The sequence below is a fragment of the Populus nigra genome, chromosome 8 (genome assembly GCF_951802175.1).
Source record: "Populus nigra chromosome 8, ddPopNigr1.1, whole genome shotgun sequence".
In the NCBI taxonomy this organism is placed as follows: domain Eukaryota; kingdom Viridiplantae; phylum Streptophyta; class Magnoliopsida; order Malpighiales; family Salicaceae; genus Populus; species Populus nigra.
In genome coordinates, this window is record NC_084859.1 from 19,954,104 (window position 1) to 19,981,897 (window position 27,794).

The window sequence follows — 27,794 nt, forward strand, 5'->3', positions numbered from 1 at the left end:
TCTACTGCCCTTGTCAATTTCCTACTGGCTACATATATATAATATTTCTTTATTATTATATATTTTATTTGAGAACTTAGATTTGGAATGATTCGGGATGCGCTTTATATAGTTAATTATCCATGATGTGAAAAAAATAGCTAGCTTAGAGACAAACAAGGGACCTAGGCAGCTCCATATGAGCCCATGAGGGGGGGGGGGGAGGGAAAGGTAGCCTTTTGAGCTCTTAATTGTTTGTATTTTTGTTATGAAACAGAATGATCACCCTGTAGAAGATGTACGTGCTACACTAATGATTGATTAGAGAGGGTGGAGGGATAGGCAAGATCGAGGGAGCCATGTTAGCAACAAAGCCAAAATGTTGGGATATTTTATGTACCCTTGCTATATTAATCCACAAAAATCTCTTGAAGAGACACCATGGTAGCTTCCCTCAAAAACATCACAGTTACCTACAGCTTTGTTTGATCTAGATCTTTCCCAGTTTTCTTCGAAGGTTTTTACATCAGAAAAACTATTGGATTCACCATCTGCGAAGTGTAAAAAGGGTTTTGCACAGAGTGAACGTCAATCAGGGAAACAAATAGCTCAACTGGCCTACAATACCCATCTAGGAATCTACTCTTGTTTGATAGGAAAATTTGATGCGGTAGAAAATGAAAATGCTTTAATAAATTTGTTTGACTTCGTTAGCACATGGATTCTTCATCAGATTGTTGAATCATAGTACACGTAACAGTATTAAAACACAACATTTCTCGGATCAGTCACATGCAATTTCACTAGACACTTGATTGACAGCCATTACAACATTATGACCAAGTGATTTGCAAAGTTAATTTTTCATTTCTTTCTTCTTTTTCTAATTTCTAATTTCATGATTGATATTTTAACTTGAAAATATATTAAAATAATTTTTTCAGATTTTCATTTTATTTTTAATAACAGTACATCTAAATCATTAAAAAAATATTAAAAAAACATTAATTTAATATTTTTTTAAAATAAATTCAATTTTAAAATGCTATGTTCAATCATGCATACAGGTTTTTGTCGTGCTTGCAAATTTTCCAGGGCTTGTCAGCTTTTTGTAATATATGCAATTAACCACACCATGCCACTCCGAGAAAATGATGAGGACAGTGTCATTTTCATTGCCTTAACGTGATGGGCTCTGCCAGGGAAGCAAATGCTGACTGATATATTCTTTAGCGGTAGATAGAATATGCTTTCTTTCTTTCTTTCTTTCTAGCTGTAGTCTAAATTAAGATTAGTATATGATATTGGTAATGAAATGCTATGAAAGACTACGTACAGATGTTTAGAAAAAACTTGCCCCCATCTTTCCACTGGAGGAAAGTTGGGAGAGATGTTCATTAGAGGCCATCCAGAGGTATTTCTTGATCGAACCAAAATAATAAAATATTGATTCTTTCAGAATCGCACTTTATAATTGTAAGTCGAGGATTGACCGTCAATATTGATCTGGAAAAGCATCGTAATTTTCTGTCATTGTCTAATAGAAATGGTTACAAGAATAGTTAGTTATGGGGCAATTCATGGAGTGTTAAGTAGAAAAAAATTGCTAGGGGTTCTATACATCAACTCGTGCTGTTAATTTTATTTCAGGTTATGGTTTCTCAATTAGAAGTGAGATCTAGATTAAATTAAACTGCTTGTTTAAGAATGCGATATAAACTTTTGTTTGACAAAATTTAAAAAATAATTTTTTTAATTTTTTTAATATATTGATGTTAAAAATATATTTTAATATATTTTTTTTAAAAAAATTATCTTAAAAAACAATCATTATTAAATTTTTAAACAATTAAAAAAATATATAGCATATAATGGTAACTAACATGACTGTCCAATCTATTATTAAAAGGTATTTGAAACAGAAATGTGGTGAGATGTTAAAAATAAATTTTAAAAAATAAAAAATATATTTTAATATATTTTTTTTAAAAAAATTATCTTAAAAAACAATCATTATTAAATTTTTAAACAATTAAAAAAATATATAGCATATAATGGTAACTAACATGACTGTCCAATCTATTATTAAAAGGTATTTGAAACAGAAGTGTGGTGAGATGTGATTGTTATTTTTTGTACGCACAAAAAGCTACCATCTAAAGCAATTTTTTTATTATTATTTATTTTTTGTATGGACCCCATAAAAAGAAAATTACACCTTACTACACCTCCATCCTAAAGATACTCCTAAATATTGATGCATGCATGTAAATTCCATGAGCTCGCTCGTATACATTTCAAGCTAGAGATACAGAATGCTCGCACATGATCAAATGCATCACCAGCCACAATATATCATATAAACCTCTAATAATTATAAAATTTGTAAAACTTTAACTATAACTTTTAAAAAAAAAATTCAAAATCTAATCCATTAAACTATATTAATTAAGATCACGGATTTCAGCATGGCATGTCTTTTCGTTTAAGGGGAGTTCTTGTTTCTTTCTTCTGAACTTTTGACAGTGAAATTTCTTGGTTCAGCGTTCTCAGCTCTGTTTTAGGTCAAATCATATCCTGTTTTTCTGTCCACTGGATATTGACATGACTCTTATGCAAGCTAGGTACAATTGCACAAAACTGCTTGTGATTGAAATAATCAAAAAACAAAAATAAATTATGCTCTTAAAAATTGGATAACTGTATCTCTTTTGCTCATATATATTAGATGAATTTAATCCTTGTAATTATTTAATGATGGGAGACTATAGTACATGAACTCAATTGATCAGTGCGTGATCGTTATATAATGTAGGATGATTTTGAAATGTATTTTTCATTTAAAAATATATTAAATTGATTTTTTTATTTTATGATGTTATCATATTAAAATCATTAAAAAATATTAAAAAAAATCAATTTGATAATTTTTTAAAGCAAACATACTTTTTAAAAGTATCTAAAAACAAAAACAAATTTTTATAAGAGTGCTATAATGCACTTATTACTGTCATTGACACTATGTTAATGACTTCCTGCTTGTGTTTGCAAGCTATAGTTGATCAAAAATGTGTTTATTTTAGTATTTAAAAAATATTTTTGAAATTTTTTGAAATATTTTTATTTTAGATTAATTATTTTTATGGTTTTAAATCGTTTAACCTTTCACATATTTAATCACCCCGTTTCAAACTACTAGTATAGCAGTTTATGTAATTTGAAGAAATTTATATTCTTAACAAGAAGAAACAAATACGATCTCCCTCTATATTAATTGTTGATTTAACGTTTTCCGAGACATGGTGTGAACTTGGAACATGTTATGAAACAGAAGGTTTCAGCATTTGTCCTTCCACATGATCCAACAATGTCATTAATCCTGCTGTGAATGATAAGACGAACTAGGGTTTCCCGTGTTGTGTCCTAGAGAATTTGAAATACTCGGGATAGAAGAAGCCAACCATAGAGCCTATCTCTTCCCGAGAAAGCATGGAAATAAGGGTGTCAGTGAAGACGATGTCGGTTTCCTTGGATCCAAAGAGGTCACAGAGTCTAAAAACTCAATTCAGGACGTTTTTCACTGTACCAAAGGGCCCAAGTGAAACATTGTTTCATGTGCCCAGAGTCATTCGTGCGCTTTATCTCAGTCATATACTTTATACCTTCAAATATTAAAGGTTTTTCAGTGTACCAACAAAGCTAGACGTTGCTACGTAAAGATTAACAGAAATATATGAGAAAACAGCTATTAATCTCAGAGCCAAATCCTGGAGATAATATATTCTCGATGGGAAAAAGTTATAACATGGATCACGAATAAAGCAATGTACTTTATACCATCAAATATTAGAGGGAGACAGCACATGTGAATGCTGAATAATTTTTTTTCTTTCCTCGTGAAGAAAACTTTTGGTTTCCCTCTTTTCACGGGTAAAGATTTTAACCAAAATAATCTTACAAAAATCAGTCTCACCGACAACTTCTTGATGCTTAGTGGTCCTGTTGGAGATGCACGAGTTTACATGCTCTAATTAAATGCAATCGATCTTGAGTGCTGAAAAACTTCTATTAGAGCTGTAGGTGCTTGAATTAATTCACCATTGAATACCTTAGAGTTCAAGCCATTCTAATTATCAAAATAGAGCCATTTAATATGGGTTTTAGCACAAAAAATTTAAAATATTAACTAAATAACAATAATGCCAAGCGTCTTGGTAACAGTTTGTACTTGTTGTAGTTTCAAACATGACATATAAAAAAGATGTGATTAAAAAATGCGATATTAAGTAAATAACGCATTTTAGAACCGCGAGAACCACCAAGACTACATTGGCAAAGAAGATTTTATTCCGTGATAAGGTAAAATATCACATTTTTTTAACCGCAACATTCATGAATGCCACAATTGAAAATTACGACAGGCTAAAATTATGTTATTTCACCAATTCATTTTTAAATTGTGTTATTTTACTAATATTTTTATTTTAACGTTTTAATTTTTTTAAAAAAATATCAAAACAGAAACAGTTTTGACCTTATAGATTTCTATGAGCTAGGCTCCTAATTTATTTATTAATCCACACATTGATTCATAAATGTGACTAGTTGTTTAGCCATGATGATTTCTGATCTCTTGTTCTATAATCAAGTCATTGACTTTCAGAATTAGAAATCCTTTGCATGAATTGTGGCTTTGGATACTTGTAAACTAATTGATTCTAAGTCTAGAAACAGGGCTCCAGCCTCCGGGTTTATGGTGAGGCAGCAGAAGCCAAGTGAGGCAAAGCATCAATGAATTAATGGAAAATCATTTTAATATGATTCTTTGACTCTGAGTGTCCTTGAAATCACAAGCCAAATTAATGCTGCCTTAGTCCAAGCTACTAATCGAACTGAATTTTGCTACAAAATATTAGCTTCTTGAGATATATAACTTTAACTATCAACCCCACTTGAAAGAAGAATTTTTTTTTCTTCTAATGTCAATTAAAAAAAAGAAAAAGAAATGAAGCATGCATGCAAGCAAAATATAAAGAAGTAAAAAGGAAGCAAGGAACCCTACTTTCAACATTAATAGCCTACTTGCCACTTGATATTCAACTGAGGTGACAAAACAATATCTCGAGAAGAACCAGCTAGCCCTAGGTTTGAGCTGTGTTAGAGGGAATTATTATTTATTGTCGACCTCCATGGTAGAATCAGCCAGGGCTTGGGAGGAATACGAGCCTTGTCCAACTTGCCCACGAGACCTGGCTAGAAGCCCTAGATCGGCTCATTTCAAGGCGATTTGCCTACATCTTTCTTGTTCATTGTAATAACGAGGTTAACTTAATTTCAATACAAAAGAGAAAATATGATTTGTTTGTAAACATAAAAATTAAATAAAAATCATGTATGCCGTCGTACTAAAGTTATTGGTTCCTTTTGTTCTTGTCATGTAAAATAAGTAAAGTCCTTCTGTTTAGCTATTTTAGTTATAAAAATAAATTAGATTTGATATTAGACATGATAATGAAAATGATCAAAGAAAAAAAACCCATCATATCATATGGTGAAGTTCCAAGAAAATTGGAAAAAGAAAAAAGTGAATCTATTCTTTCTGTGAATATTTAAAAGTGTAGTAACAATTACTTTATAAAATAATTTTTATAATTTATTAAAATAATATGAAAATATTAAAAATATAATTTAAAAAAAAATGAAATTTTTAGAAATACAGCACCATTATAATCTAAAATCTACTGCAAAGTAAGTGAGAAGGAGATGAAAAGGGAATTGATGTAAGTATGTCAGTCAAGAAAAGGGTTTGAATTTGTGTATTCACCTTATTAACATGGATTAATTATTATTTTTATTAAAACAACTTTTGCTTTTTTAAAAAAGTTGCTTGTTAAGGAAGTAATTATTTGGTTCGGATAAGTTAATTAAATCATCGAAAACCTAACAGAGATAATCAAATTTTATTGAATTCAATTTAAAATCTAGTTCAAATGAAGTTAAGAATTATAAATTTTCTTTATCAACTTAAAAAAAAAACAAAAACAAATAAATTAAGGGAACTTTCTGGCTTCTGCAGGCTTGTTTGTTGTTTCCTTTACTTTTTTTCTTTTTTTTTTATTCTTTTGATGGAGATAATAATGATACACATGCTGCAGTGGAGTGGAGTGGAGTGGAGTGGAGTGGTGTCACGTGAGCCTGATTGCATTTGAGTGGTGAAGGTGAGGGGTCTTCTCTCTTCTCTCTTCCTCGGCCGACACAAACTCAAACGCTTTCATGTGCTGTGTTTATGCCTTCTTACGTCACCACGAGCTTCTTCAAGATGTTGGAAATTAATGTAAATCTAGAGGATTTGATGTTGACTGATCTTGTTTTATAAAAAAAATTAAATTAAAAAAAGAAGAAGATGGGTGCTTTCCCCTTAAATATAATAATAATAATTTTTCAATGCTCACTTGTGCACTCTTTGTGCATTCATGTTTGATTATGGAACTGGCATTGATGGATACAGACAGAGTCAATATATTCTTGATAAATTTTCATTCTAAAATTGTTTTATAAATATTTATCTTATATTTATATCAATATTTCTCTAATTAAATATAATTTTATCCCTTTTGCATTTGTTTCTTTTATTACGGAATGCTAACTAATTAAAAGCAAGTCTTGTTTTAGTCATTAAACACTTATTACTTTATTATTTAATGCAATAATTTTATTTTTTGTGTAGTTCAATTCGCTAGGTTTTTGGTTTGCTTTCTATAAGTTACAAGTTTGAATTCTACAAACTTTAGGACCATTAGATACTTACATGATCGTTAATTTCAGAATCCGTGATTTTAATGGAGAATTTCAGGATCCGTAAAATTAATCTAGGTCCATTCAAGATAATCTAGATACCTACCTTAATTAAAAATATATATATATATAGAGAAAAGGGTGTTGATTTACATATTATAAGAGCCTCGAATGCAGCAAAGGCCTTGACTAGTTTTTGCGTGTAAATGATAATTACTTGGAGAAGGATCGCTACAAAAGTTGGAGTTATGCTATAGAATTGATCATTTATTAATCATTTTTCTTTATTTCTCAGGATAATTCCATTTTAGCCTTTGAATGCCCCATGAAAGAGGTCCTACAAACCAGTTCGAGTGGGGGATTTCACAGCAATGTTGTATGGATGGATTGTTACGGGCAAAGAATGAAAAAAGAAGGACCCCCCAAAACGGCAACGTTTTGTGGTCATATAATTTGAAGAGCTAGAAATTAGAAAAAGGAAGCAAAGGTGTTGACTGGGAAAATAGGCTAGGACTCGCCTTGGCCCACCAATCCACTAACTAGAAATATCTAACGGGACCACAAGCTCCATGACTATAAACGGAAGTTTCTCGTGGTTTGGTGCACTGAACTTTCATGGGCCACGTTTGTCGGGCCTGGTCTAGGCCTCATAATTCAAACTCATTTAAGTGGTGGAGTCCACAAGGATAGTGGCGTCGAGTTTCTTTCCATTAACTATCAGTGTTTGACTGACTTGGCAAAGTAAAACAAGTCGTATGATTATGTTTTAAAATATTTTTTTTATTTAAAAATATATTAAAATAATATTTTTTTAATTTTAAAAAATTATTTTCGGATCAAAATTACTTGAAATTATAAAAAAAATCATTTAAAATAAAAATAAAATAAAACAAACATTTAATTTTTTTTAAAGTACCTTTAAAACGTAAAACTAGACTCTTTCTATCCACTAATGCTAATGGTCATGGAATGGAAAGAAAGATATAAATCCTGTTTCGCAAACCATATTCAGATATAAAGACTTAGTTCGATACGTGTATGGAAAAAAAGGTTTCTTTGCATTGCGTCTAAAAGAGACAAAAATATAATTGATTGGCGTATGGATTGAAAGGCGAGGCATCCTGAACCAAGGGAGTAACGTCTTGTATATCCTCCCATCATTTCTGACATGAATTTGTGTCCACCATGGCCACGATGTTCTTCTATCTATCAAATTGTTTTTTTTTTTTTTTATTTCGACACAGTAGGCTACCCTGGTGCGCGGAGCACTTTACTGCCAAGCCAAGCCAAGCCAATGTAGGCAGCTCGTTTACTTATGTTATAATAGTTGGTAAGATTATATTATGATTTAGGTTGCCTTTCATTTGCCTCTCTTGGTTCAAGATTATAGTAGGAAGTAAACGAGCTGCCTGCACTGGCTCGGCTCCTCTCACCAGGAAACTCCAGGTTCCAGGCATTTCTATGCCCCCACAGGAAAAAGTACTCTGAATTTCGGCCTCGATTTAGTTGCCGCGAGGTGCCTTCAAATATACTTTGGTGTGGAAAATGACAGACCATGCTCAGATTTCAGATAGCATTGCCGACTCCCATTTTTCCTTTTAGCACGGAAGCAGTTTTTGAAAAGAGATGAAAATTTATGTTTCTTGTTTTCACGAGATCACGTAATAAGAGTAAGGTTATAAATATTGGATTTGATTTGGAACCAGAGGGCTTGAGCCGTTAAGTTATTGACACAAAATGAATTAACTGATGAGCAGTGTACAGCCAAATACTACTATCGAGCTCAACAGACCAAACTATGTTGTGCTGATTTTGAGCTCACTCTCAATCTGAGAGTATGTGTTAAGAGGGGGAAAAAAAGCATCGTGGTTTCCTAAATATGCTGTAATCCTTACTAAATAACCTTCTTAATTTTCCATTTTGTGTTGTTCAATTCCTTTATTAGAAATAATAATTAACCTGAGGTTCCTAGACATCAATATCTCTAAATGGCCATGGATCAAACCTCCCATGGGGATCGTGACAGACGGCTACTCTGCATCCCAATTAGGAATGTTAGCAGTAGCTTCATTGACCATCTTTACGAGGGTAACCTGCAGAAAGGACAGGCAAAAGAACACATCAAAATGAAAGTTATTAGTAATCTGTACAGGTCATTCTTTGTTATCACTCCAGAGTTCATGAAATGGAGTTCCTACTGACAGATTACTTCTAGTTAGTTGAACTCCATGTCATCCGTAAGGGTGATAGCTACATATATCCATGCTTCGATATGTTGCAACATGAATACGACTCTGAGCCGTCGAAACCAGCAGACAGTGATCACAACTGGCCAGCAGGGAAACAGTTCAATGCTTCTAGCCTAGTTTTTTGGCCTGATTATATCTTAACTTGACCATACTCTGCTGTGGAAAAGGTACCTAATCAGTCCCAGCCTTTTGCTTTACAGAAAATTCTGAAGGTTATAATTTAGGAAAAAAAAACTGACCATTATCAGGTCAAAAGGAGATAATCATGAAAACTAGACAGACCTCAGTTCACATGCTAGAGGCCCTAGAATCGGGGCCAAATTTCAGCTTTCAATGAAGCAAGGTGAGAGGATTTTAAAGCAAGAACCATAGCACACCAGTAAATCTCTGCTCTAATCCTTCTTAAACTTTCACGAAGCAGATTACAAATGGGAATGTAAACATGGACGCCAGTACCAGAATATACATTTTGACAGAGCTGGGGCAGTTGCAACTCAGTAGCCTATGTTATTCTGTAATGTATATTTTCCAAACCCTAGTAGAGGGGAATACACTGCAAAAATATTATAATATTGCTCAAAACGTACCACACTTTCTGGAACCCCTGGAGGGGGCAAGGGGAGGTTTTTTGGTGGAGGCCCTCGTAGATATGATCTCTTGTCAAATCTCCACTCTCCAATTTTTCCATATGTTAGCTGACCCTGAAGATTATGTAACCTCAGATAACTAACAGGATGACAAGGAAATGGAAGATGGTGGATTCACAAAATTAGACGAAATGCGAAAAATTTTGCAGGCATAAGATCATAACTAGAATAACAATTCTTCTTAAATAGGATATTGTTTAATTTTACCTTTAAGTTGTAGTCACATCCATAAGTATAATGAATGATAAAAAATTTCCTAGTGCTCAGATCCCACGGGGGCTGCAGAATGAACATCTCAGAGTCATACAAACTGCTTAATACACAAAATCAACATTGCATATAAAGTCCAACTGAAGCTGCTAGAACTGGAGATCTAATAAACTGAGCACAAAGAGCTACGCAAGGTTTTGACTGGACCTGCAGCATAAAATCTTTCCGAAGAACATGCTGCACGTCATTCAAAGCTGCTGCTACAGCATATGCATACCTTAGTTCAGCGACCAAAAACAGGAGTGTCAAAAACCTGTCATCGGAGAGTTAATACAAAGTAAATAATGGCCATTACTGTGCACTCACATTTCTAGTACCCATCCAAAAGCTTTATCAGTCTCCTCGTCATTTTTCATCTTCAAGGAAACATTCATCCATGTAGGAGCTATCTTTTCCAGAAGTTCCTGAAAATCATAAGGCTCAGATAATAACTCATCTTTCATCCAACAGAAAAAATATAACACAACCGCAATTTTTAGAGGGTTACGACAATGAGAAATACAAGTTTATTTTCACGCAAGTGCAAAAATTGGTATACTGTTTATATTTAAACAGAAAAATGGAATATCAGAACAAGTATAGCAGAAACTAATATTACAAAACAGATCAAAGGCAAGTTTGATACTAGGAGATACGGTATCTCGAGAGTAAACACCTTCTTGATAATTACAGGAGAGTTGCCAATTGGATCGATATCTGTCACGGGACCCTTCTCCTCTGGATAATACTTCCTTACGATATTTTCGAATTTAGCAGGTTCGATATAGAAAAATGGAAAAGCAGCCGGCAACCCTCCACGTGCTAGATTTGGAAGGGGATTCACAGGTATATGATCAGGCTCTGCCATTAATATATATCTGCACAGATTGCATTTTACCGCCATTAGAATATCATGGAGGTAAATGCATGTCAAGTAAAGATCATGGAAACTGAAAAGCTCACTCTTCATCAATGGTAGTCTTTTCCAGCCACTGCACAAAGGCCCATGGTCTATTTAGGACGATGTAACCCTGGTTTACAGAATGGAAAGTCATATCACCACTATTGAAAAAATAGATTTGTGTAAAAAGAGCAGAGTATCAAAATCAACACACAAAAAGAAAAAAAAATCAAATCAGAAGATAGCATTCTCAAGAGGGGTAAGATGCAGAATGGTCCGATTCAAGATAATTACATTACAAACAAACAAATCATTTAATTCGACGACATATTAAACCATGACTTGTGAAGCCAAATCGGTGAGCTTCACAGAGGTTAGAAGGTAGTATATTTTGTTTGTATATTAATGATTGGCTGTTTCACTGCTAGAAATTATTCATGGAAAAGGCAACCTTTGACACCTTCATAAGACATGGAAAATGAGATGCAATTCATTAGCAAAGTAGGATGAACTAAAGTTCCATGTGCACAGTATTCTTCTATTCATAATAAACTTCCTGACTGAAGTACGAGTCTTGAAACAAATGAATCACATCTACGTGCAGTTACATGCTATGAACCACCAAAATCCTCAAAGCCAAATACTTTGTTCAGGTTCAGCCTTCCATTAAATAGTGAAATAATTGCAGAATGCCAACAATCTGAATCAGTTCCAAGAGGATGGCTTGCACTTTACTTAAACATGCAGGCAAAATAACTCTTATTAAGAGAAAACCATGCATTCAAATGAGCTCTCTTACATTCCTTTTCCCAAACACCAAATAAAAAATGTACAAGGGAAAGTCAAAAGCAAAACATCTTTTTTTCAGATTATGCACTGCAAAGATGTTAGATTCTCAACAACAAGATGATATACCATAAAAGAAGCGAGACGTAACCAATAACAAGGGATGCAGGCTCTCTCCACAATGAGAAAGAAAAAACGCGGGAAACTCACCCGATCGAGACCTGCAGGAAGAGGATCAACCACAACTGTAGGCATCTCATCCATCAAGTTGTCAGGCTTTCCAGAGTGCAAAATCCGTGTAAATCCTCCCATCTCCGACCCATACAGGTCTCTGTTCTTCTTATACCAGTAGTACATAATGCGACACTGCCATTTGCTGTAGGGAGCATCAGTTGCTGTTAAGGCAACATGGAAGGGCATCCTGGCATTCTTTGGTTTCTTCACCTCTTCAGGCATTTCAATAAGTGGATCGAAAAATGCCTCACCATCCGAATCGTCATATACCCATTTCCCAATAGATCTATTGTGCATTGTCATGGTGACTAAGTTGTATGTAGCAAAGAAAAACCCAAAAGCTAATAGAATCAGAACTGGTGACGAAGCCTGTCCCATCGTCTCTCTCCCAGTTATCAATGACGATCAAACCAGGATCCCAGATTCTCCAAACCACAAACAAATCAAGTGTCCAAGTCTAGGAACCTACCTTTTTCATTTTACCAGGTAGATAACACGAAAGTGTAAATATTTTGAAGCTAAATTACACAACACAATGAGAAAATCTATTTAATCTCTGGCAGTTAACCTGCATAAGAATTAGGACTAAAAATTAGTTTAAACCACGACCAGTACAAGGATACAAGGATCACAGCTACTCACCGAGACATTTGAAATGCTTATAAATTACAAATATTCCAGCCAACCAGTTTAGAACATGATGTGGATCCAAGCTCAGAGCAAAATTACAATCAAATACAAATTGATCAAAGAAAATTCCAGAAAAAAAATATGAAATTGCCATGTTGAGAAAGAAATGACCAAAAAACAGCAGATGATCTCATCGAATTCATTCCATAGACACATTACACTCCTCCAGTGCGACACTTCAATGCAAACTAACACTGTTTTCCACCACACAAAAAAAACCTTCCAAAAATATTTAGATAAAAACCCACAAAAACTCAACTCTCAAAAGCAATGTGGATAAGTACAGAGAGGTAGAATCAATCCAGTCATGTCAAATCAAGCCAGAAGATTCACATAAGCCCAGAGAGACAAAAATAACCAAACTGCTGAAAGTGGCACACAATTCACAACGATAATTCCTTTATTAGAAAAATAGAAAGATTGAAGGGTCATCCAATTCCCATCCAAAACAAACAAACAAGATCACTAAAATTCAATCCAGCTAGACAAATGCTGAACTTAGTATTTCAATAGCACCTTGAGAAGCCAAATGGGCACTCAAAAAAACAAAGAAAAAAACAGAAGAATGCATCACAGACAAAGAAAAACAGAAGGCAGAAACAGGGATTATTATATCAAGATGCGCTCTTTAAAGAAAAATTAAAAAACAAATAAAGAACCCACGAAGGTTTCTTGTTGCTGAATAAAGAATAAGGCAGGGGTACTTAATAACCAATCACTATTATATTTATCATGGAAAAGACAAAGCAATAATCTAAGAATTCACGAATGGATCCCGATTTGATGTCTCCAGACAATGATAGAGACAGAGATAGAGAGTAACGTACGATCCTGCTTGATGTTAACAGAGAGATTCGATGCTGATGTAAGAGAATTGAGGCTTTCTGCTTTCAGTTTCTGTTGTGTTATATATATATACACATATATATATAATTTTGCAGTATAATCTAGACGTTAAGCTGAATGTCATGCACCTTTTATAGATACACCAAGTACTCTTGTGCTCATATATTAAAACGACTAGGTAAGTTATAATTTGTACCAATTCAACCAAGTTTTTTTAAAAATAAATTATTATTTTTTATCAATTATGACCAAATTAACGACCATTTTAAAAAAAAATTATTAAAAAAAAAGATTCAATAAAAAAGAACTAAAGTGTAAAATAAAGAAAAAATTCATAGCCAATCCCAAATTTGTATAAAAATGCTTTTCAGTCCACCTGATTTTCCTTTTCTTCTTTTAAGGTTTTTGTCGCTTTTAAAATTTCCTATTGGTTTAAATGTTTATTCATTTTTCAGTTTTTAGTTTAAGTGATGAAAAAAAAAGTTCCTCCAAATAAAAAGCACATTGTTAATTGATAACATTACAACAACCAAAATGACTAATTTTCATGTCAATAAAAAAAGTTATATAATAGTGGGGTTTTTTTTATAAGCATGCTTGAAAAAATAAATTAGTGTTATTTAGATTTATTTATTTGATTAATTTATATTTTTTTTAGTGATGTTGGGGTTAATAAGTGGTTATGCATGTGATATATTGTTCATTTTTTTTAAAAAAAAAAAAACCAAACACTAGGTATTTTAATTAAGGTCATGCACAAGGACCAGCTTGAAAAGCCCTATTAACTAGGCCTATTGTTAGGCGTGCTGCATATTTTTGTTTTTATCTAATTTAAATTTATTTTATTTAAAATTAATTAATTAAAATATATTAAATTAACTAAAAATATTTTTTAGATATATTTTTCAATTAAATATCATTCAATTTTTACTTATTTTTTTTAATAAGATTATTATATTTATAATATTAACAAGTTTTTGTATACCAATAGTAGTTGGTTCAAGTGAATTGACACATGTTTTCTTTAAATAAGGTCTTCAGTTTGAACCTTATAAATGAAGTGCATCATCATTGAGAGAATTTTATCCTTTAGTTAGCAGACCAGACTCGACCGGATTAATTGAAGTTCAATAAACTTTTAGATATCAGGATTTAGAAAAAAACAAGTTTTTCATTATTTTATTTTGCTAATTTTATCTAGCTGCTATTTTGATAACATATGTTTTTATTATCATATAATTAAAAATATATATTTTAAAAAAACTATATTAATAAATCAATCATGTTTATAACCTGAGTCACGAATTTGATGGATTGGCTTGAGTTGACTTAAATCAATTAAAAATGTTATCATCGTGATATTTAAAAACAAAAACTTTCTTTGTACATATCAAATTCTTATTTCAAAATTAAAAGTTTTCTTGTAAATAGTAATGCGTGCATAATTTTTTTACATTCAAATAAAATTTTGGTTAGTAGCACAGCAATTTTCTTGTAAATTCACTATAATTGATATACTGCATTCGAGGAAATTTAATAGCCTTGAATTTTAAATAAAAGAAAGGAACATACCTCCTTAATTAGTAAAAAAAAAAAAAAAACTCCCCTTAAAGTTTATGACCACGACAACATCACTATTATGTAACTTTTTTGCACGTACAATTTTTTTAAAAAAATTTTCTAATTAATTTTTTAAAAATATAAAGATTTATCAATATGCAGTTTTTAAAATTTTAGTCAAATTACAATTTTCCTTGCTGTTAATTGCTATACTTCTTAGGGAAGATTCCTAAACACCTCCTTATGCTAATGATAATCAAACATTTTATTTTTTAAACAATATTTATAAATATAGATAATTATAATCTCTATTTTTGCAATCATAATTTCATTTAAATACAATCAATAATTAGAGTGATGATAACATAAGAAAAAGATAGGTAATCTTTTTGAAATAATTTAAAAGTGAAAAATTGAACATTCAAAAAAATCACCATAAATACTTATATATATATATATATATATATATATATATATATTAAAGGAAAAGAAAAAATCAATTAACTGATAATTTTGCAAAATGATAAAATAAAAAACTTTATTTATAGGATGTGTAATTATAATCAACCAATTAGAAAGTATGTATGTATATATATATATATATATATATATATAAGAATACAATTAAACAATTATAGAAATAAATTACAAATTTTAATTCTTTGAAATTCTTAATTTTATTCTTTCATGTGGTATTTAATCTTTTCTATAATTGGTGATTGTATTGAATGAATTTCAATTCAAAATATAGATTTGTTTTCTTAATAAGTTTTTGATAATTTGAGTTTCCTAATTTTTAGTTTTACATCTCTAGAAGACCACTCCATTTACCATCACATAATTAAATATATACAACTAGTATTGATGCCAAAATCTTGCTAGCGGCATGACTTGACATCTCCTAGGTGAAGTAGCATCCAATCCAAGAGCAGCATCTTATCATCTGTACCTCCTCTCCCCTCTTTCCAAGCAAAGACACCGAGAGAGAGAGATGGAAGCAGTACTGGCATCTAAACCAGTGATCAAAGTCGTAGCCCTTTGCGGGTCTCTACGTAAAGGCTCCTTCAACCGTGGCCTCCTTCGTTCAGGTAATTAAAACAGCCCCAGCTTTTTTCTCATTGCATGTCTGTCATTCTACATGTACAAATTTGGAGTCTTGGTTTGATTTTTGAGAAGGGTTTTGATATTTTTGCAGCAATTCAGATAAGTCAGGATTCGGTGAATGGCATGGAGATTGAGTACATGGATATTTCACCACTGCCAATGCTAAACACTGATCTTGAAGTTGATGGTAATTTCCCACCTGTTGTTGAAGCTTTCCGGCAGAAGATTCTTCAAGCTGATAGTGTCCTCTTTGCCTCGCCTGAGTACAATTATTCCGTCACCGGTACGGTACCCTTCTCTCTCTATTTTTTGTACTAGTACATGTACATGAACACACACAGTGCGCTACATGTATGAGATGGTATCGACAATTTTTGGGACTAGCATTTACCTGCAAATGAGCTCAAAGGAATCTGTTGAGCTTGGATTTTTACTCATCGGGACTGGCCATAAAGTGCTTTATTTCAGACTAGGAAAGTTGAATTGAATGATTTCATCTTACTCAACGATTAGGATTTTGATCTACTGTTACTTTTTCCTCCCATTTGCTAGCACCTTTGAAGAATGCAATTGACTGGGCATCTAGACCACCAAACTGCTGGGCTGACAAAGCTGCTGCCATTGTAAGTACCGGAGGAAGTTTTGGTGGTGGGCTAGCACAGTACCATCTTCGCCAAATTGGAATTTATCTTGACCTTCATTTCATCAACAAACCCGAGTTTCACTTGAATGCATTTGCACCTCCAGCAAAATTTGACAGCAATGGAAACTTGATTGATCCACAGTCTAAGGACAGACTGAAGGAAGTTCTTTTAAGCTTGCTTGCATTCACTTTGCGACTCAAAGGTAACAGCTAAAGTAATCTGCCATTAGAGTTTTGTCATGTTGGTTTTTCACCTGTCCGGTCTTTTATTCTGTGTGTAATGTTGCATTTGGGACACAGACTCTCCAACCATGTGCTAATATAACATTCAAGGTATTCTCAGTTTCTCAGTTTTCTGCACTATCTTATGTATTCATTTCTTTGGTCTAAGAGTAGCATATGGCCCTTCACTCTTAAGCTCTCGTGGCTCTTCTAATTCAAATGTAGAAGCTTTCATGGGTATATAAATAACGAATAATAAGCATAATGTGCACTACAGACAAGAAGAATAATGCCTACTTGTGATGCCGATCCTGACGAAAATATTACTGGAGAAATTCTTGCGCCAAATCTGAAAAACAAATGTTCCAAAAAGGGATCATAGGAAGAGGTTGTGGAATTTTTTTATTTTTTTGTTTGTGCTTTTTGTGAGAGATGTCATTGGCTATATATCCACGGATCATTATTTTTTGCATGGTTGTTAAACCTGCTCAAATTGGTTAATTGAGTTGGAAAAATTAAGATTTGAAGCATAACAGGTTGGGTGATAATAAATATTGTTATAATAAAACTCAGTTGATTCAATTAAGATTTTAATAATATAATTAACTTGATTAAACCAGTCCAAATTTAATTGAATCAATACAAAGAACAAAAGAAAAACAAATCGGTATCTTTCAAATAAAAATTGTTGACCTAGTGATATATATGACTCTTTTTTTTGGATCTGTTATTGAATTGGGGATGATAATTTTTTTTTTTTTTTTTTTGTGGTTGATTGTGTTTGATGCCAACAACGATAGTACATCGATCCTTTGTATGAAGGATGAAGGTAGGAATTCTCTTGGTGGAGAATTAATTCACTTGCCCACCTAGAACCACAGAAATGACTATATTCTTGGGAACGTTTTGGCCCACCTTATTTAATGGAAACCATCAAACTTGATGCAAGCTTGCAACCGTAAGAGCACCATTCTGAATACAATTAAGAAGAGAGACATGATGCAAGCTGAAATCAAGAAGAGGTGGTGAGTACTCTTGAGAGATGCTTTCTTCCCCACCGAAAGGCATTCATAATGGCATCTTCCTTGTAATATGATCGATACTCGGAGCTATGCCACTAACTTGATCGATACTCGGTGCTATCCACCATTCTGAATATAACCCGACTAATTCGTGTTGTGTAGTTATTATATGAACGACAAGTCAGGTTTTCTTACACGTATAATGAGGTTATATGAAAAATGGGGACATTGATGCATTTGGTCCCTCACTATTAGTTCTTTCGCACTCTGTTCCCTTACTATTTTCTTATTATTATCTTCTTATTTTTATTTATATTTTTTATTTGTTTTTTATAGAGTTATTTCAGTCTCATAACTTGGATCACGAGTTTAGCAGAATTAACTCGTTTGCCTTGAATTTTTTTTAATTGATTTTTTTTTCAATTTTATCATTCAATATTTTATTGATTATAAATTAATTAGGCTTTATAATTTATTTTGATTCATTTCCTATGAGGTTATCCTAATCTCATGACTCATGTCACAGATTTGACAAGTTAACCTAAATTGATTCATGTTATTTTTTAGTTTATTTTCTATAAGGTTATTTTGATCTTCTAACTTGGATCACAGGTTTGGTGGATTAACCTGAATTATTTTCAATTTTATTTTTCAATATTAGATTGATTGAAAATTAGAATATATAATTTATTTTGATTTATTTTTTATTAGGATTATCATAGTTTTATGACAAGTTAACCCGAGTCAACCAGCATGCCTAAATATTCTTCAATACTCTCTAGGTATGCTTGATTTTCCTTTTGGGATTCTGAGTTGACTGATTTTCTTGGGATTTACATGACAAAGGCAAAAAACTATATTGACATTTTAATCTTAGTATATTTAAGAAGGGAACGTTTATTTTATTTCTCTACAAGTGTTCGTGCCACAATAAATCAAAATTCATTTTGCCATCCTAATTAAGCCCCATTTCTTCGTGCTGTTTTCCCCCAAAGAAGATTAATCTTTTCTCTAAGCAAAAGAAAGGGAGTAGAACTCCTAGCTAGTTGTGCCCTTAGTCTCCGAGTAATGAGTGCTATCACCTTAATATATAGAAGTTGAGTCGTGTATTTCTATTACCTTATAGATTTAGGGTTAATGTAAACTGTATTTTTACACATAAAAATAGAATAACAGAAGAAAAATGAACGTAAATTTTAAATAAATTAACATAAAAAAATCATATAATTAGGATTTGAAATTAACGTAATTTATGGGAGTGCGAAATGTATATGTGTTTCCTATAAAATGTTCTGTCTTAATTTAAAGGATATAATTAAACTTTTTTCAAAAGGTTAGGACTAAAATATAAAATTTCTGTAATTTGGGAGTGCGATGGTCATAAAATTGAATTTATTGACGCTTCAACTAGTGATAAAATTGATATTTTAACGCTATAGGCCTCAAGCTAATCTTTTTCTAATTTTTAAGTAGAGCTTTTACTAGAGTTGAATAGTGATTGTGCCAAGTTTATTACCTTAACATAGGTAAATGCAGCGGCTAAATTAGGTCAAGTTTTGAAATTCTAACCTTTTATTTTGCAGGCTAAATTTAGTGTTTTTTTTTTTTTTTTTGAGGGAATCATATAGGTAATTGAACTATATATTGACCGAAGAGGCAATCCATAACCATACCAAGAAGTGGCAAAGTTTACTAAAAAAACCATGCACGTTTACATTCTTCGTTCTCATTACTGGCAAGTTAACAAAGAAAGACAGATTTTGAGCAGGAAAAAATGGCGACAGTGGCAGAAGATTCTGTGATCAAAGTTGCGGCTCTCAGTGGATCCCTTCGCAAAGCTTCCTATGATGAAGGCCTCATCGTTCGAGCTGGTACGTTTTTCTCCTATACACATGCACGTTAGGATTATCATTCGGCGTCGTGGAAGCCATGCATTTGTACTTTCTGCTGTCATGCATGATAGCATTCCATACAGTATCCAGCCATGCTTTAGAATCGCGACTCGGGATTTTCGACAAATGGTAGTAACATACGAAATTCTGGTTTGAAAAATGTAGGAAATTTGTCGTATTGTTCAAGAACATTATAAAAACCACTGTTGAGAAAAAAAATTATATGATTCCAAGAATAAATATTAATAGTTATTCCATCATCTATAAGAAGATTTTCTTAACCAAATAGCTAAAAGAATTTAAGAAAAAATTGTGAATAAAACAATGAAAGATGGATATAAAATGGATGCCGAATTGTGCTATTATTATATTGTATGGGCCAAGCCCCATTTGCACTGTACTGGGCTTGCCTTAATTGCTTCCCTTTTCGGCTTTGTTGTTCGTCCCCATTTCTTTGGTCTAAGCATTCTTAATGGTACTGGAGCTCCATGCAGGGCTCCATCCATTAAATAAGAATTCCTATTGTAAAATCTCATGACTCATAATCGAGTGATTTTTTTCTAATTTCATGAACAAATGACCAGAAATAAACACCTTAAAATCTCGTTCATGTCTAATCTCTTAAAACATCCTAAAACATATTTTAGTTTTAATAAATGGATGATAAAAGATGATTGATTATGGCAGCAACCGAGCAGACCAAGGTGTCATGCATAACTGGCATGGAAAATCTTCCAATAGATGTTGAAACTTACCTGCAAAAACTTCTTACAGGCGCCCGGAGTTTTCCCCCCAGCAGCTGAAGCTTTTCGGCAGGAAATTCTTGAAGCTGATAGCACCCTTGTTGCCTCTCCCGAGCATAATTATCCAGTCTTTGATACTGTTTCTTTCCATGAAGTACTAAGCATATACGAGTAATTCTTAATTTCCATGAGTTATACTAACATTTTCATCAATTAATGGCCGCAATTATCACATAAAACTGCCCTTTTATATGTTTTAGAGCAGTGCCAGTGATTCACTACACCATTAGTGAAAGTTTCATGTTTAATGGCAACCAATCCTGAAATTTTTTAGTGCCAAGTGGGATTTCAAAAGAATTGTCATGGTCGCCTGGAAAAATTTTCCTTTATTTATTATTTTGTTTTTTGCGTAATGTTTCATTATGTTCCTGGATGTTATTATGTTATTATTCTTTGTATTATTTTATTCTGTAGAAAAAGCTTAGACAAATTATATATGATTATTAGAAAATGGGTAAACCACGAACCATGTTGTATGTTTTTGTACTCAAAATTTCCCTAGAAGCCTAGATTGTCGTCCATGAATCCATGATGCTTTTGTCGATATTAAACCCGACATATTAATTTAATAATTTTCTGAATTTAACTGAGTTTTAAATTAAATTAAAATTTATTTGATTAAATTCAGTTAATTTAGCAGGTGAATCCATAATTTTTTCACTTAATTAAAATTTAATTTATTTTTTATAAAAAAAATTAAAATGATATTATCACCATCTTTTTTTAAAAAATTAAATATTAAAATAATATTATTTTAAATTAATCTAAAATATTTTACTCGACCCAAGTTTTGAGGAAGCCCAGGTTGAATAACTTTGTTCGAGAGAAGGCAAATCACCTGTGCCGGTTACTGTAAAGGCTATGTTTGTTTCGTATTTTAAAAAATTTAAATTTTTTTATTTTTTTATTTTAAATTAATATTTTTAAATTATATATGCGGATAATAAAAATAATTTTTAAAAATAAAAAATATTTTTTTAATATATTTTTTTAAAAAAATCACAACTACATTCGCCATAAACATTTTAGTAATGGCATGACGTGCACGTCGTACGACGTCAGGTTGATTCCTCTGTTCTTTTAACCCTTTTCCTTTTGTGGTGCTTGAATCGTCATCACGCACGTAGAATTCGAATAAAAGGAAGAAAAAAACATTGTGTACGTCCCCATCGAACTATTCAAATTTGAGACAGATGATTTTTACAGCCTACTGGTCAAATTAGATGATTTTGTTGGCGTATTATAACGTGTTGTTGTCAGATGATTTTTAAAAATATTTTTAATTAGTAATATATTAAAATTATTTTTTTAGAGTTTTTTTATTTTTCATATCTGCATATTAAAATTATTAAAAATACTTTAAAAAATATTAATTTAATATTTTTTATATAAAAAACAATTTAAAAATATTTTAAAAAACAAAAACTTACACTATGCTAAATGTCCACGTAACAAAATTAATATATTCAAAATCGTTATAATATTGACAGCGGATTTTGACTTTGATTCCATCCAATTATGCATGCAAAGGAGATTTTTTATTTCATGAATTCTACCTGCCTCGGCCTATATATAACTTGTACATATGTTTACGTTCTACAAACATAGCAAGCCAGAGCAATCTCTGAGTTTCATTGATTACCAGCTAGTTAGAAGAGAGAAAGGAACTAGATCAGTTTGCGCAGTGGGCTAGAAAATTCTGTGATCAAAGTTGCAGCTATTGGTGGATCCGTTCGGAAAGCTTCCTACAGTAATGGCCTCATTCGAGCTGGTAATTTTCTTCATGTTCTGTGCACACATCAGGCACCTTAAATTTCATAGGATTATATTTCCGAAAAATGACTGCATGTAGATTAAGATTGTGTGGTTGAGCTGGTCCAATTTGTAAAGGGTTCATGAATTCTTATGTGCCTTGGGTTTGATGATTGATCGTTGCAGCAATTGAGCTGAGCAAGGAATCGATTGTTGGCATGGAAATTGAGCACCTAGACATCTCACAGTTGCCGATGCAAAACATCGATCTTGAAGGAGAAGATCATGAAGGAAGCTTTCCACCAGCTGTTGAAGATTTACGACAGAAAATTCTTGAATCTGATTGCATTCTTTTTTCATCCCCCGAGTTTAATTATTCTGTCTCAGGTATCATTCTCTTACATTAATCTTTTCCTTCTTGAAAATCATTTAGTTAATTGCTATGAACACCAAGTACGTGGGGAAATTTACGAGAAACATTTACTAACGTAGACAATTTGTACGAGTAAGATGTCGGACCCTCCACCCAACATATTTATACTTTTATAGTAATTGTAAATGATATAATTTAACATAATTTAAGAAGTTATCTTAAGAGATTTCTATTTTATATTAAATTGAAGTATTTAAATTTAATCTTAATTTAAACTTCAGTTTATCAATAAGCTTGTTTGCAAACTTTTTAAATGAACTTATTTATAAGATTAATTCATGAGTTTCATTGAGTCTGCTCATGAACTTTAATGAGTCAAGTTTAGCTAAGCTTAAGCTTGTTTTGTTTATATAATCATCTTTAAAAATATTATAACATGAATTTATTATGTTTTAGATGGTATTTATTTTTGGGATTGAATCATGGTTTTTAAACAATTTAAATTTGTTATTGCTTCTAATTATTATTATTTTTGTGTTTAGATCTTTTTATATGATATGTCAAAAATAAATTTAAAATAAAATATGTTTTAATATATTTTTAAATAAAAAATACTTTAAAAAATAAACTCTATTACAATCTTAAATATACACTTAATAAACAAGTTTGAACCGCATTATTAACGCATCAAGCTTCAAACGATAACTCAGCTCAATTTTTTAATCATATTGAATGAACATTTTATGAATAATATATCATAATCTTCAATTTTGCAATGATCAAATCTATTTAACTTTCATGGATTTCAAGATCCAGTAAATTTCATTTTACATTCAATGAATATTTAATGTGTGTTTGAAACTATAAAAGTCAAAGGCTTCTACCACCACAGTCATGAATTCCAAATTCTACATATTTATTCTCTCCTTGATGACAATATCCCAGCACCTTTGAAGAATGCAATCGACTGGGCCTCTAGACCCCCAAATGTTTGGGCTGATAAAGCTGCTGCAATCATAAGTGCTTCAGCAGCAATGGGCGGTGCACGAGGACAGCTTCATCGTCGCCAAATTGGGGTCTTTATCGATCTTCACTTCATTAACAAGCCCGAGTTTTTCTTGAACGTATTTCAGCCACCTGCAAAGTTTGATAGCCAAGGAAACTTGATTGATGAAAACACAAAGGAGAGGTTGAAGGAAGTCCTTCTAGCGTTGCAAGCATTTACTTGGCGACTCAAAAACGGCAACAAATGCTTGACATTCGCCGAGTCGGGCTCTTCTTGATAATGGTCTTTTGTGCTTTGGAATTTTTCCATCCGTAACATACTTCTTTTTCCCTGTATTTTTGCTGTATTATTTCCTGTGTTGTAATGCCTCGTTTTGCATTTGAATGTTGAGATGCCGTTCCTTTTGCCCTACCTTGAGCCCATGGAAATGTCTATTAGAGAATGAAATCGGTGAGTGTTAAAGCCCATGTCTTTTCTTATCATGCCCATGTTTTACAAACTATGAAACAGTCATGGATGCTGAAGCCCAATTTCTATGAAGAAAGAAAGAGAGAAAAATTCAGTGCTTTGCCGAATATAATTCTTTATTGGTTACTAGATTGATGGCTCTAACGTGCCACGAGTTCGACAAAACTTTTTTTTAAAAAAAAAAATTATGTTTTTTTAAAAATAAAAAATTCAATAATCAAATTAAATCTCGATTAATTTAATAATATAATTAAAAATATTAGACAATAAGAACAACAAATAAAATAAATAAAAACATTACTCTAATCAAAATCAGTTTAACCCGCGAAGCTAGTTACAAGCAAATAAAATTAAAATGATTCCATAAAATAATAGAATAAAAAAATTAATTAAAAAAATTATCAAAATCAACTCGGTTAAATTTTTCAAACTTATAACCTTGAAGATTAACAAAACTTTGATCATAAAATGCAAAGGAATAAAAAATATTCTACTAAAAATGAATTAAAAATAAAATAAATAATAATTAAAAAATTAAAAATCAAGTCTAACATAAAATAAGATAAACTAAAATATTAAGAGGATATAATTAAAAAAAAATTAATCTAGAGAATGATATAAATATACAAGTGATGCAATTAAAAAGATAATTTAATTAAGAAAATAATAAAAATAATAACATGAATTAGAAGAAGAATGGGGATCAGAAAAATTAAAAAATTAAAAAAATTAAATTATATGAATAGCCTAAAATAAAACAAATAGGAAGGTTTAATAACTTTGCATCTGGTGATGGTACGAAACGTATAAATTTATCCGACGACATGATATCCCTAAAACTGAAAAAAGTAAAAAGAAATAAAATTCTTACAATCTACCTGCAGTTTTCAAGGCAGTGAGTATTAGACAGTCAGTCAGCCAGTCTCTTTGGATGGAATGAAACTCGAAAGAATTAATGAAAATGATAGCGACAGCGTCACTGCACCATAATAGATTCACCGCCAAATATCGACAGCATGCATTTATGTAGTTCCTTCAGCTTCTTTTCACCCAAAAATCCGGCTTTTTCCATGTTTCTTTCTTCCATTCCACTCAATGTCCATGAGACTGCATCCAGTTTGCAGCTGCCGCGCCGCCTGGAGTCTGAAACAATGGGGCTATCGATAGTCAGTATGATGGTAGATTTGATAGGATTTTAGACCTGGATTTCTCCTCTATAATGGTGGTAGAATGAATGATTAATAAAGATTCTGAGGTATTGAGAAAGTTTCTATATCAAACTTTACATGTCAGGCGGCCAGGGCATGGCTTCTTCTTCTGTTCCCCCCCCCCCCCCCCCCCCCTTGAAAGTTGAAACCGTGCTTTCAATTCCTTCTGATCCTCGAATAATGGAAGTGTAGAAAAAATAGAGCTAGAGTTTCTGACGCAGCGTGGTAAAAAGATAGAATTATGTTTCTCAAGTTTTAATTAAGTAAACGCTAGTATATTATGAAACTCAATAATTCCTGAAGATTTTATTGAAAAATAATACACAAGAGTGGCTAGACCAACATATTTAATTAAAATCAAATCAAATAAAACTATAAATCTAACAAAATAATCAAAATAATTTTTTTATTTAATATTAGTATATCAAAATTATAAAATTGAAACATAAAAAGCGACAGTACTCTCAAACAGTTGCATGTCACATGTCATGAATTCTCACTACGTTTGGCATTGAAAGCCTCACTAATTGTCACTCTTGGTGAGCTGGTGTCTTGATTCATTGAGCGAGAGATTGTTAATTTATGTTCATGGAAGGACCAGATCCTTTCTGGGTATTGTATTCTTGGAGAGCCAGTTTACCATAATCTTTTCATCAAGAACAAGCATTTATGGGCTTTTGATCTAACAAGTTTCGGATCTCTGGTTTTTATGATGGACCAAGCCTTTCCTTACAAAAACAAAATGAAAAAAAAAATAACTAACACAAAGGATAGTGTTTTTTTTTTCTTATCAGATTTTTTTCATGATTTGAGTTTTTTGTGTTTTGAAGAAAATGAATGAAAACAAGGGAAATGTAAGAGAAAATCCTCTGTTTAAATGCTAAAATTACGAATAAAAATTTAAGGGAGTAAAGGGAAAAATAAATCTGATTTTTTTTATACGCAGCAAAAATTTTCCACGAAAGCCAAGGGCTAAGAAAATAAATAAAAATAATAATAATTTTTGCTCACTGTAGTTGTATATTCTAAACAAATAAAACTTCATTTCTCTCGGTTTTTTTTAAACCAGATTAAAGAAATTTGATTTCCCTTCTTTTCCTTTGCGTTTTTTCCTGGTTTGGTTTCTCTTCTATCTCCTAACATTTTCTAGCTCTTTTTGGTTTTTTTTTTAGATCTAACGAATTGCATACAGAAGTTAGGAAAAAATCCAAAAAATCTAAAAAATATATGATTTTGAATATTGGAAAAGGGTGTTTGCCAAGCTTGAAAACTTTTAGATAGCTTCTATATATGTATATTTCCGTGAAGAGATTTCGACCAATTTTCACTAGCAAAAAGTAGGCCAGCGACTTGCATCAATAGACATCAATTTTCACATGATCCGAACACAACTTTCTTGAGTGAATAGCAAATTTGCAATGTGTTAGGACAACCAAATATTCTTACAGTGACGTAGCTTTACAAGCAAAGCTCTTTTCATGTTCTTAGAGTCCATTTATGGAGGCTAGATGTTGACCTAAGAATTACTGAAGATACATTCGTCATGTTCCGAGGACTTGGACTATGAGATTGAGAATCCCATCAACTGGGTGTCCAGAGAAACTTGGTCGGACATCCATTTGCTTCTAATTTTAGCCGGTTTGACTTGCAGATTATCATCGACTAATCCTACTACTTGAAACATAAACCAACAAGAAAGAGCATTTCATGCCATTGAAAGGATACATTTACATTATATTACATTACATCACCACAATTTTTTGACATAAACATGATTCCGAGTCAAATGAATAGGTTTATCCATTAAACTTTTAAGAAGTTGTTTGGTACCATGGTTTAAATTTTATTTTATTTTTTTATCAAGTGTTTTTTAGAATACATTTTAAAATCAAATGTTTTATAAAAGGTTGGCTTTAAAAAAAATTAAAATAGTTGTGTTGTGATTCATCCGGGCTAAGCTATATAATTTTTAATCTAAATTTTTGACCGGGCCATTAAATTTAATGATTTTATAATTAATGACTAGTTGAGTCCTAAATGTTACAATACTATTACTATCATGTGATAAGGTCTGTAAGGTTGAACATGCAAAGAATATGAAGTAGGGTCATTTTATTTTGGCTTTTTCAAGTGTTTATTCTTTTTTTTTGTTCACTCTTCTTAAATTAATGTTTTTTTTTTTCATAGTTCATGAGCAATTTCGCGTCTCCTTCTTTAAAAAATCTATCTCTTCCTTCTTTTATATTTATAATCAAAACTTTTTCGTTATCTTATCTCTTACATAAGAACTTATACATTTATATTAAAAAAAAAATTATCTTTTCTTTTAATGGGAGATTTCAAATATAATTTTTTGTTTTGTCAT

General features: G+C 31.9%; 3 protein-coding genes across 4 annotated transcripts; 2 read left to right on the forward strand and 1 right to left on the reverse strand.

Annotated features, from left to right (window-relative positions):
• Positions 1-8,643: 8,643 nt before the first annotated feature.
• Positions 8,644-13,474, reverse strand: LOC133701149 (hydroxyproline O-arabinosyltransferase 3-like). Of its 2 annotated transcripts, none has more exons than XM_062124970.1 (9): positions 13,358-13,474; positions 11,817-12,408; positions 10,883-10,950; positions 10,596-10,797; positions 10,247-10,344; positions 10,088-10,157; positions 9,878-9,949; positions 9,611-9,724; positions 8,644-8,867 (listed from the first exon to the last, which is right to left on the reverse strand). In XM_062124970.1, the coding sequence occupies exons 2-9, from the start codon at positions 12,216-12,218 to the stop codon at positions 8,805-8,807; spliced, it is 1,089 nt and encodes a 362-aa protein (XP_061980954.1). In that variant the 5' UTR covers positions 12,219-12,408; positions 13,358-13,474; the 3' UTR covers positions 8,644-8,804. The 2 variants fall into 2 exon arrangements, with proteins under 2 accessions (XP_061980954.1, XP_061980953.1); XM_062124969.1 differs by lacking the exon at positions 13,358-13,474 and adding an exon at positions 12,483-13,344.
• Positions 13,475-15,802: 2,328 nt separating this feature from the next.
• Positions 15,803-17,073, forward strand: LOC133702326 (NADPH:quinone oxidoreductase-like). Its single transcript, XM_062126651.1, has 3 exons — positions 15,803-16,024; positions 16,132-16,323; positions 16,593-17,073. The coding sequence occupies exons 1-3, from the start codon at positions 15,928-15,930 to the stop codon at positions 16,895-16,897; spliced, it is 594 nt and encodes a 197-aa protein (XP_061982635.1). The 5' UTR covers positions 15,803-15,927; the 3' UTR covers positions 16,898-17,073.
• Positions 17,074-19,549: 2,476 nt separating this feature from the next.
• LOC133700844 (NADPH:quinone oxidoreductase-like) lies at positions 19,550-24,139 on the forward strand. The gene is made up of 3 exons (XM_062124539.1): positions 19,550-19,798; positions 22,561-22,761; positions 23,693-24,139. Exons 1-3 carry the CDS (start codon positions 19,702-19,704, stop codon positions 24,028-24,030), a joined length of 636 nt encoding a protein of 211 aa, XP_061980523.1. The 5' UTR covers positions 19,550-19,701; the 3' UTR covers positions 24,031-24,139.
• Positions 24,140-27,794: the final 3,655 nt, after the last annotated feature.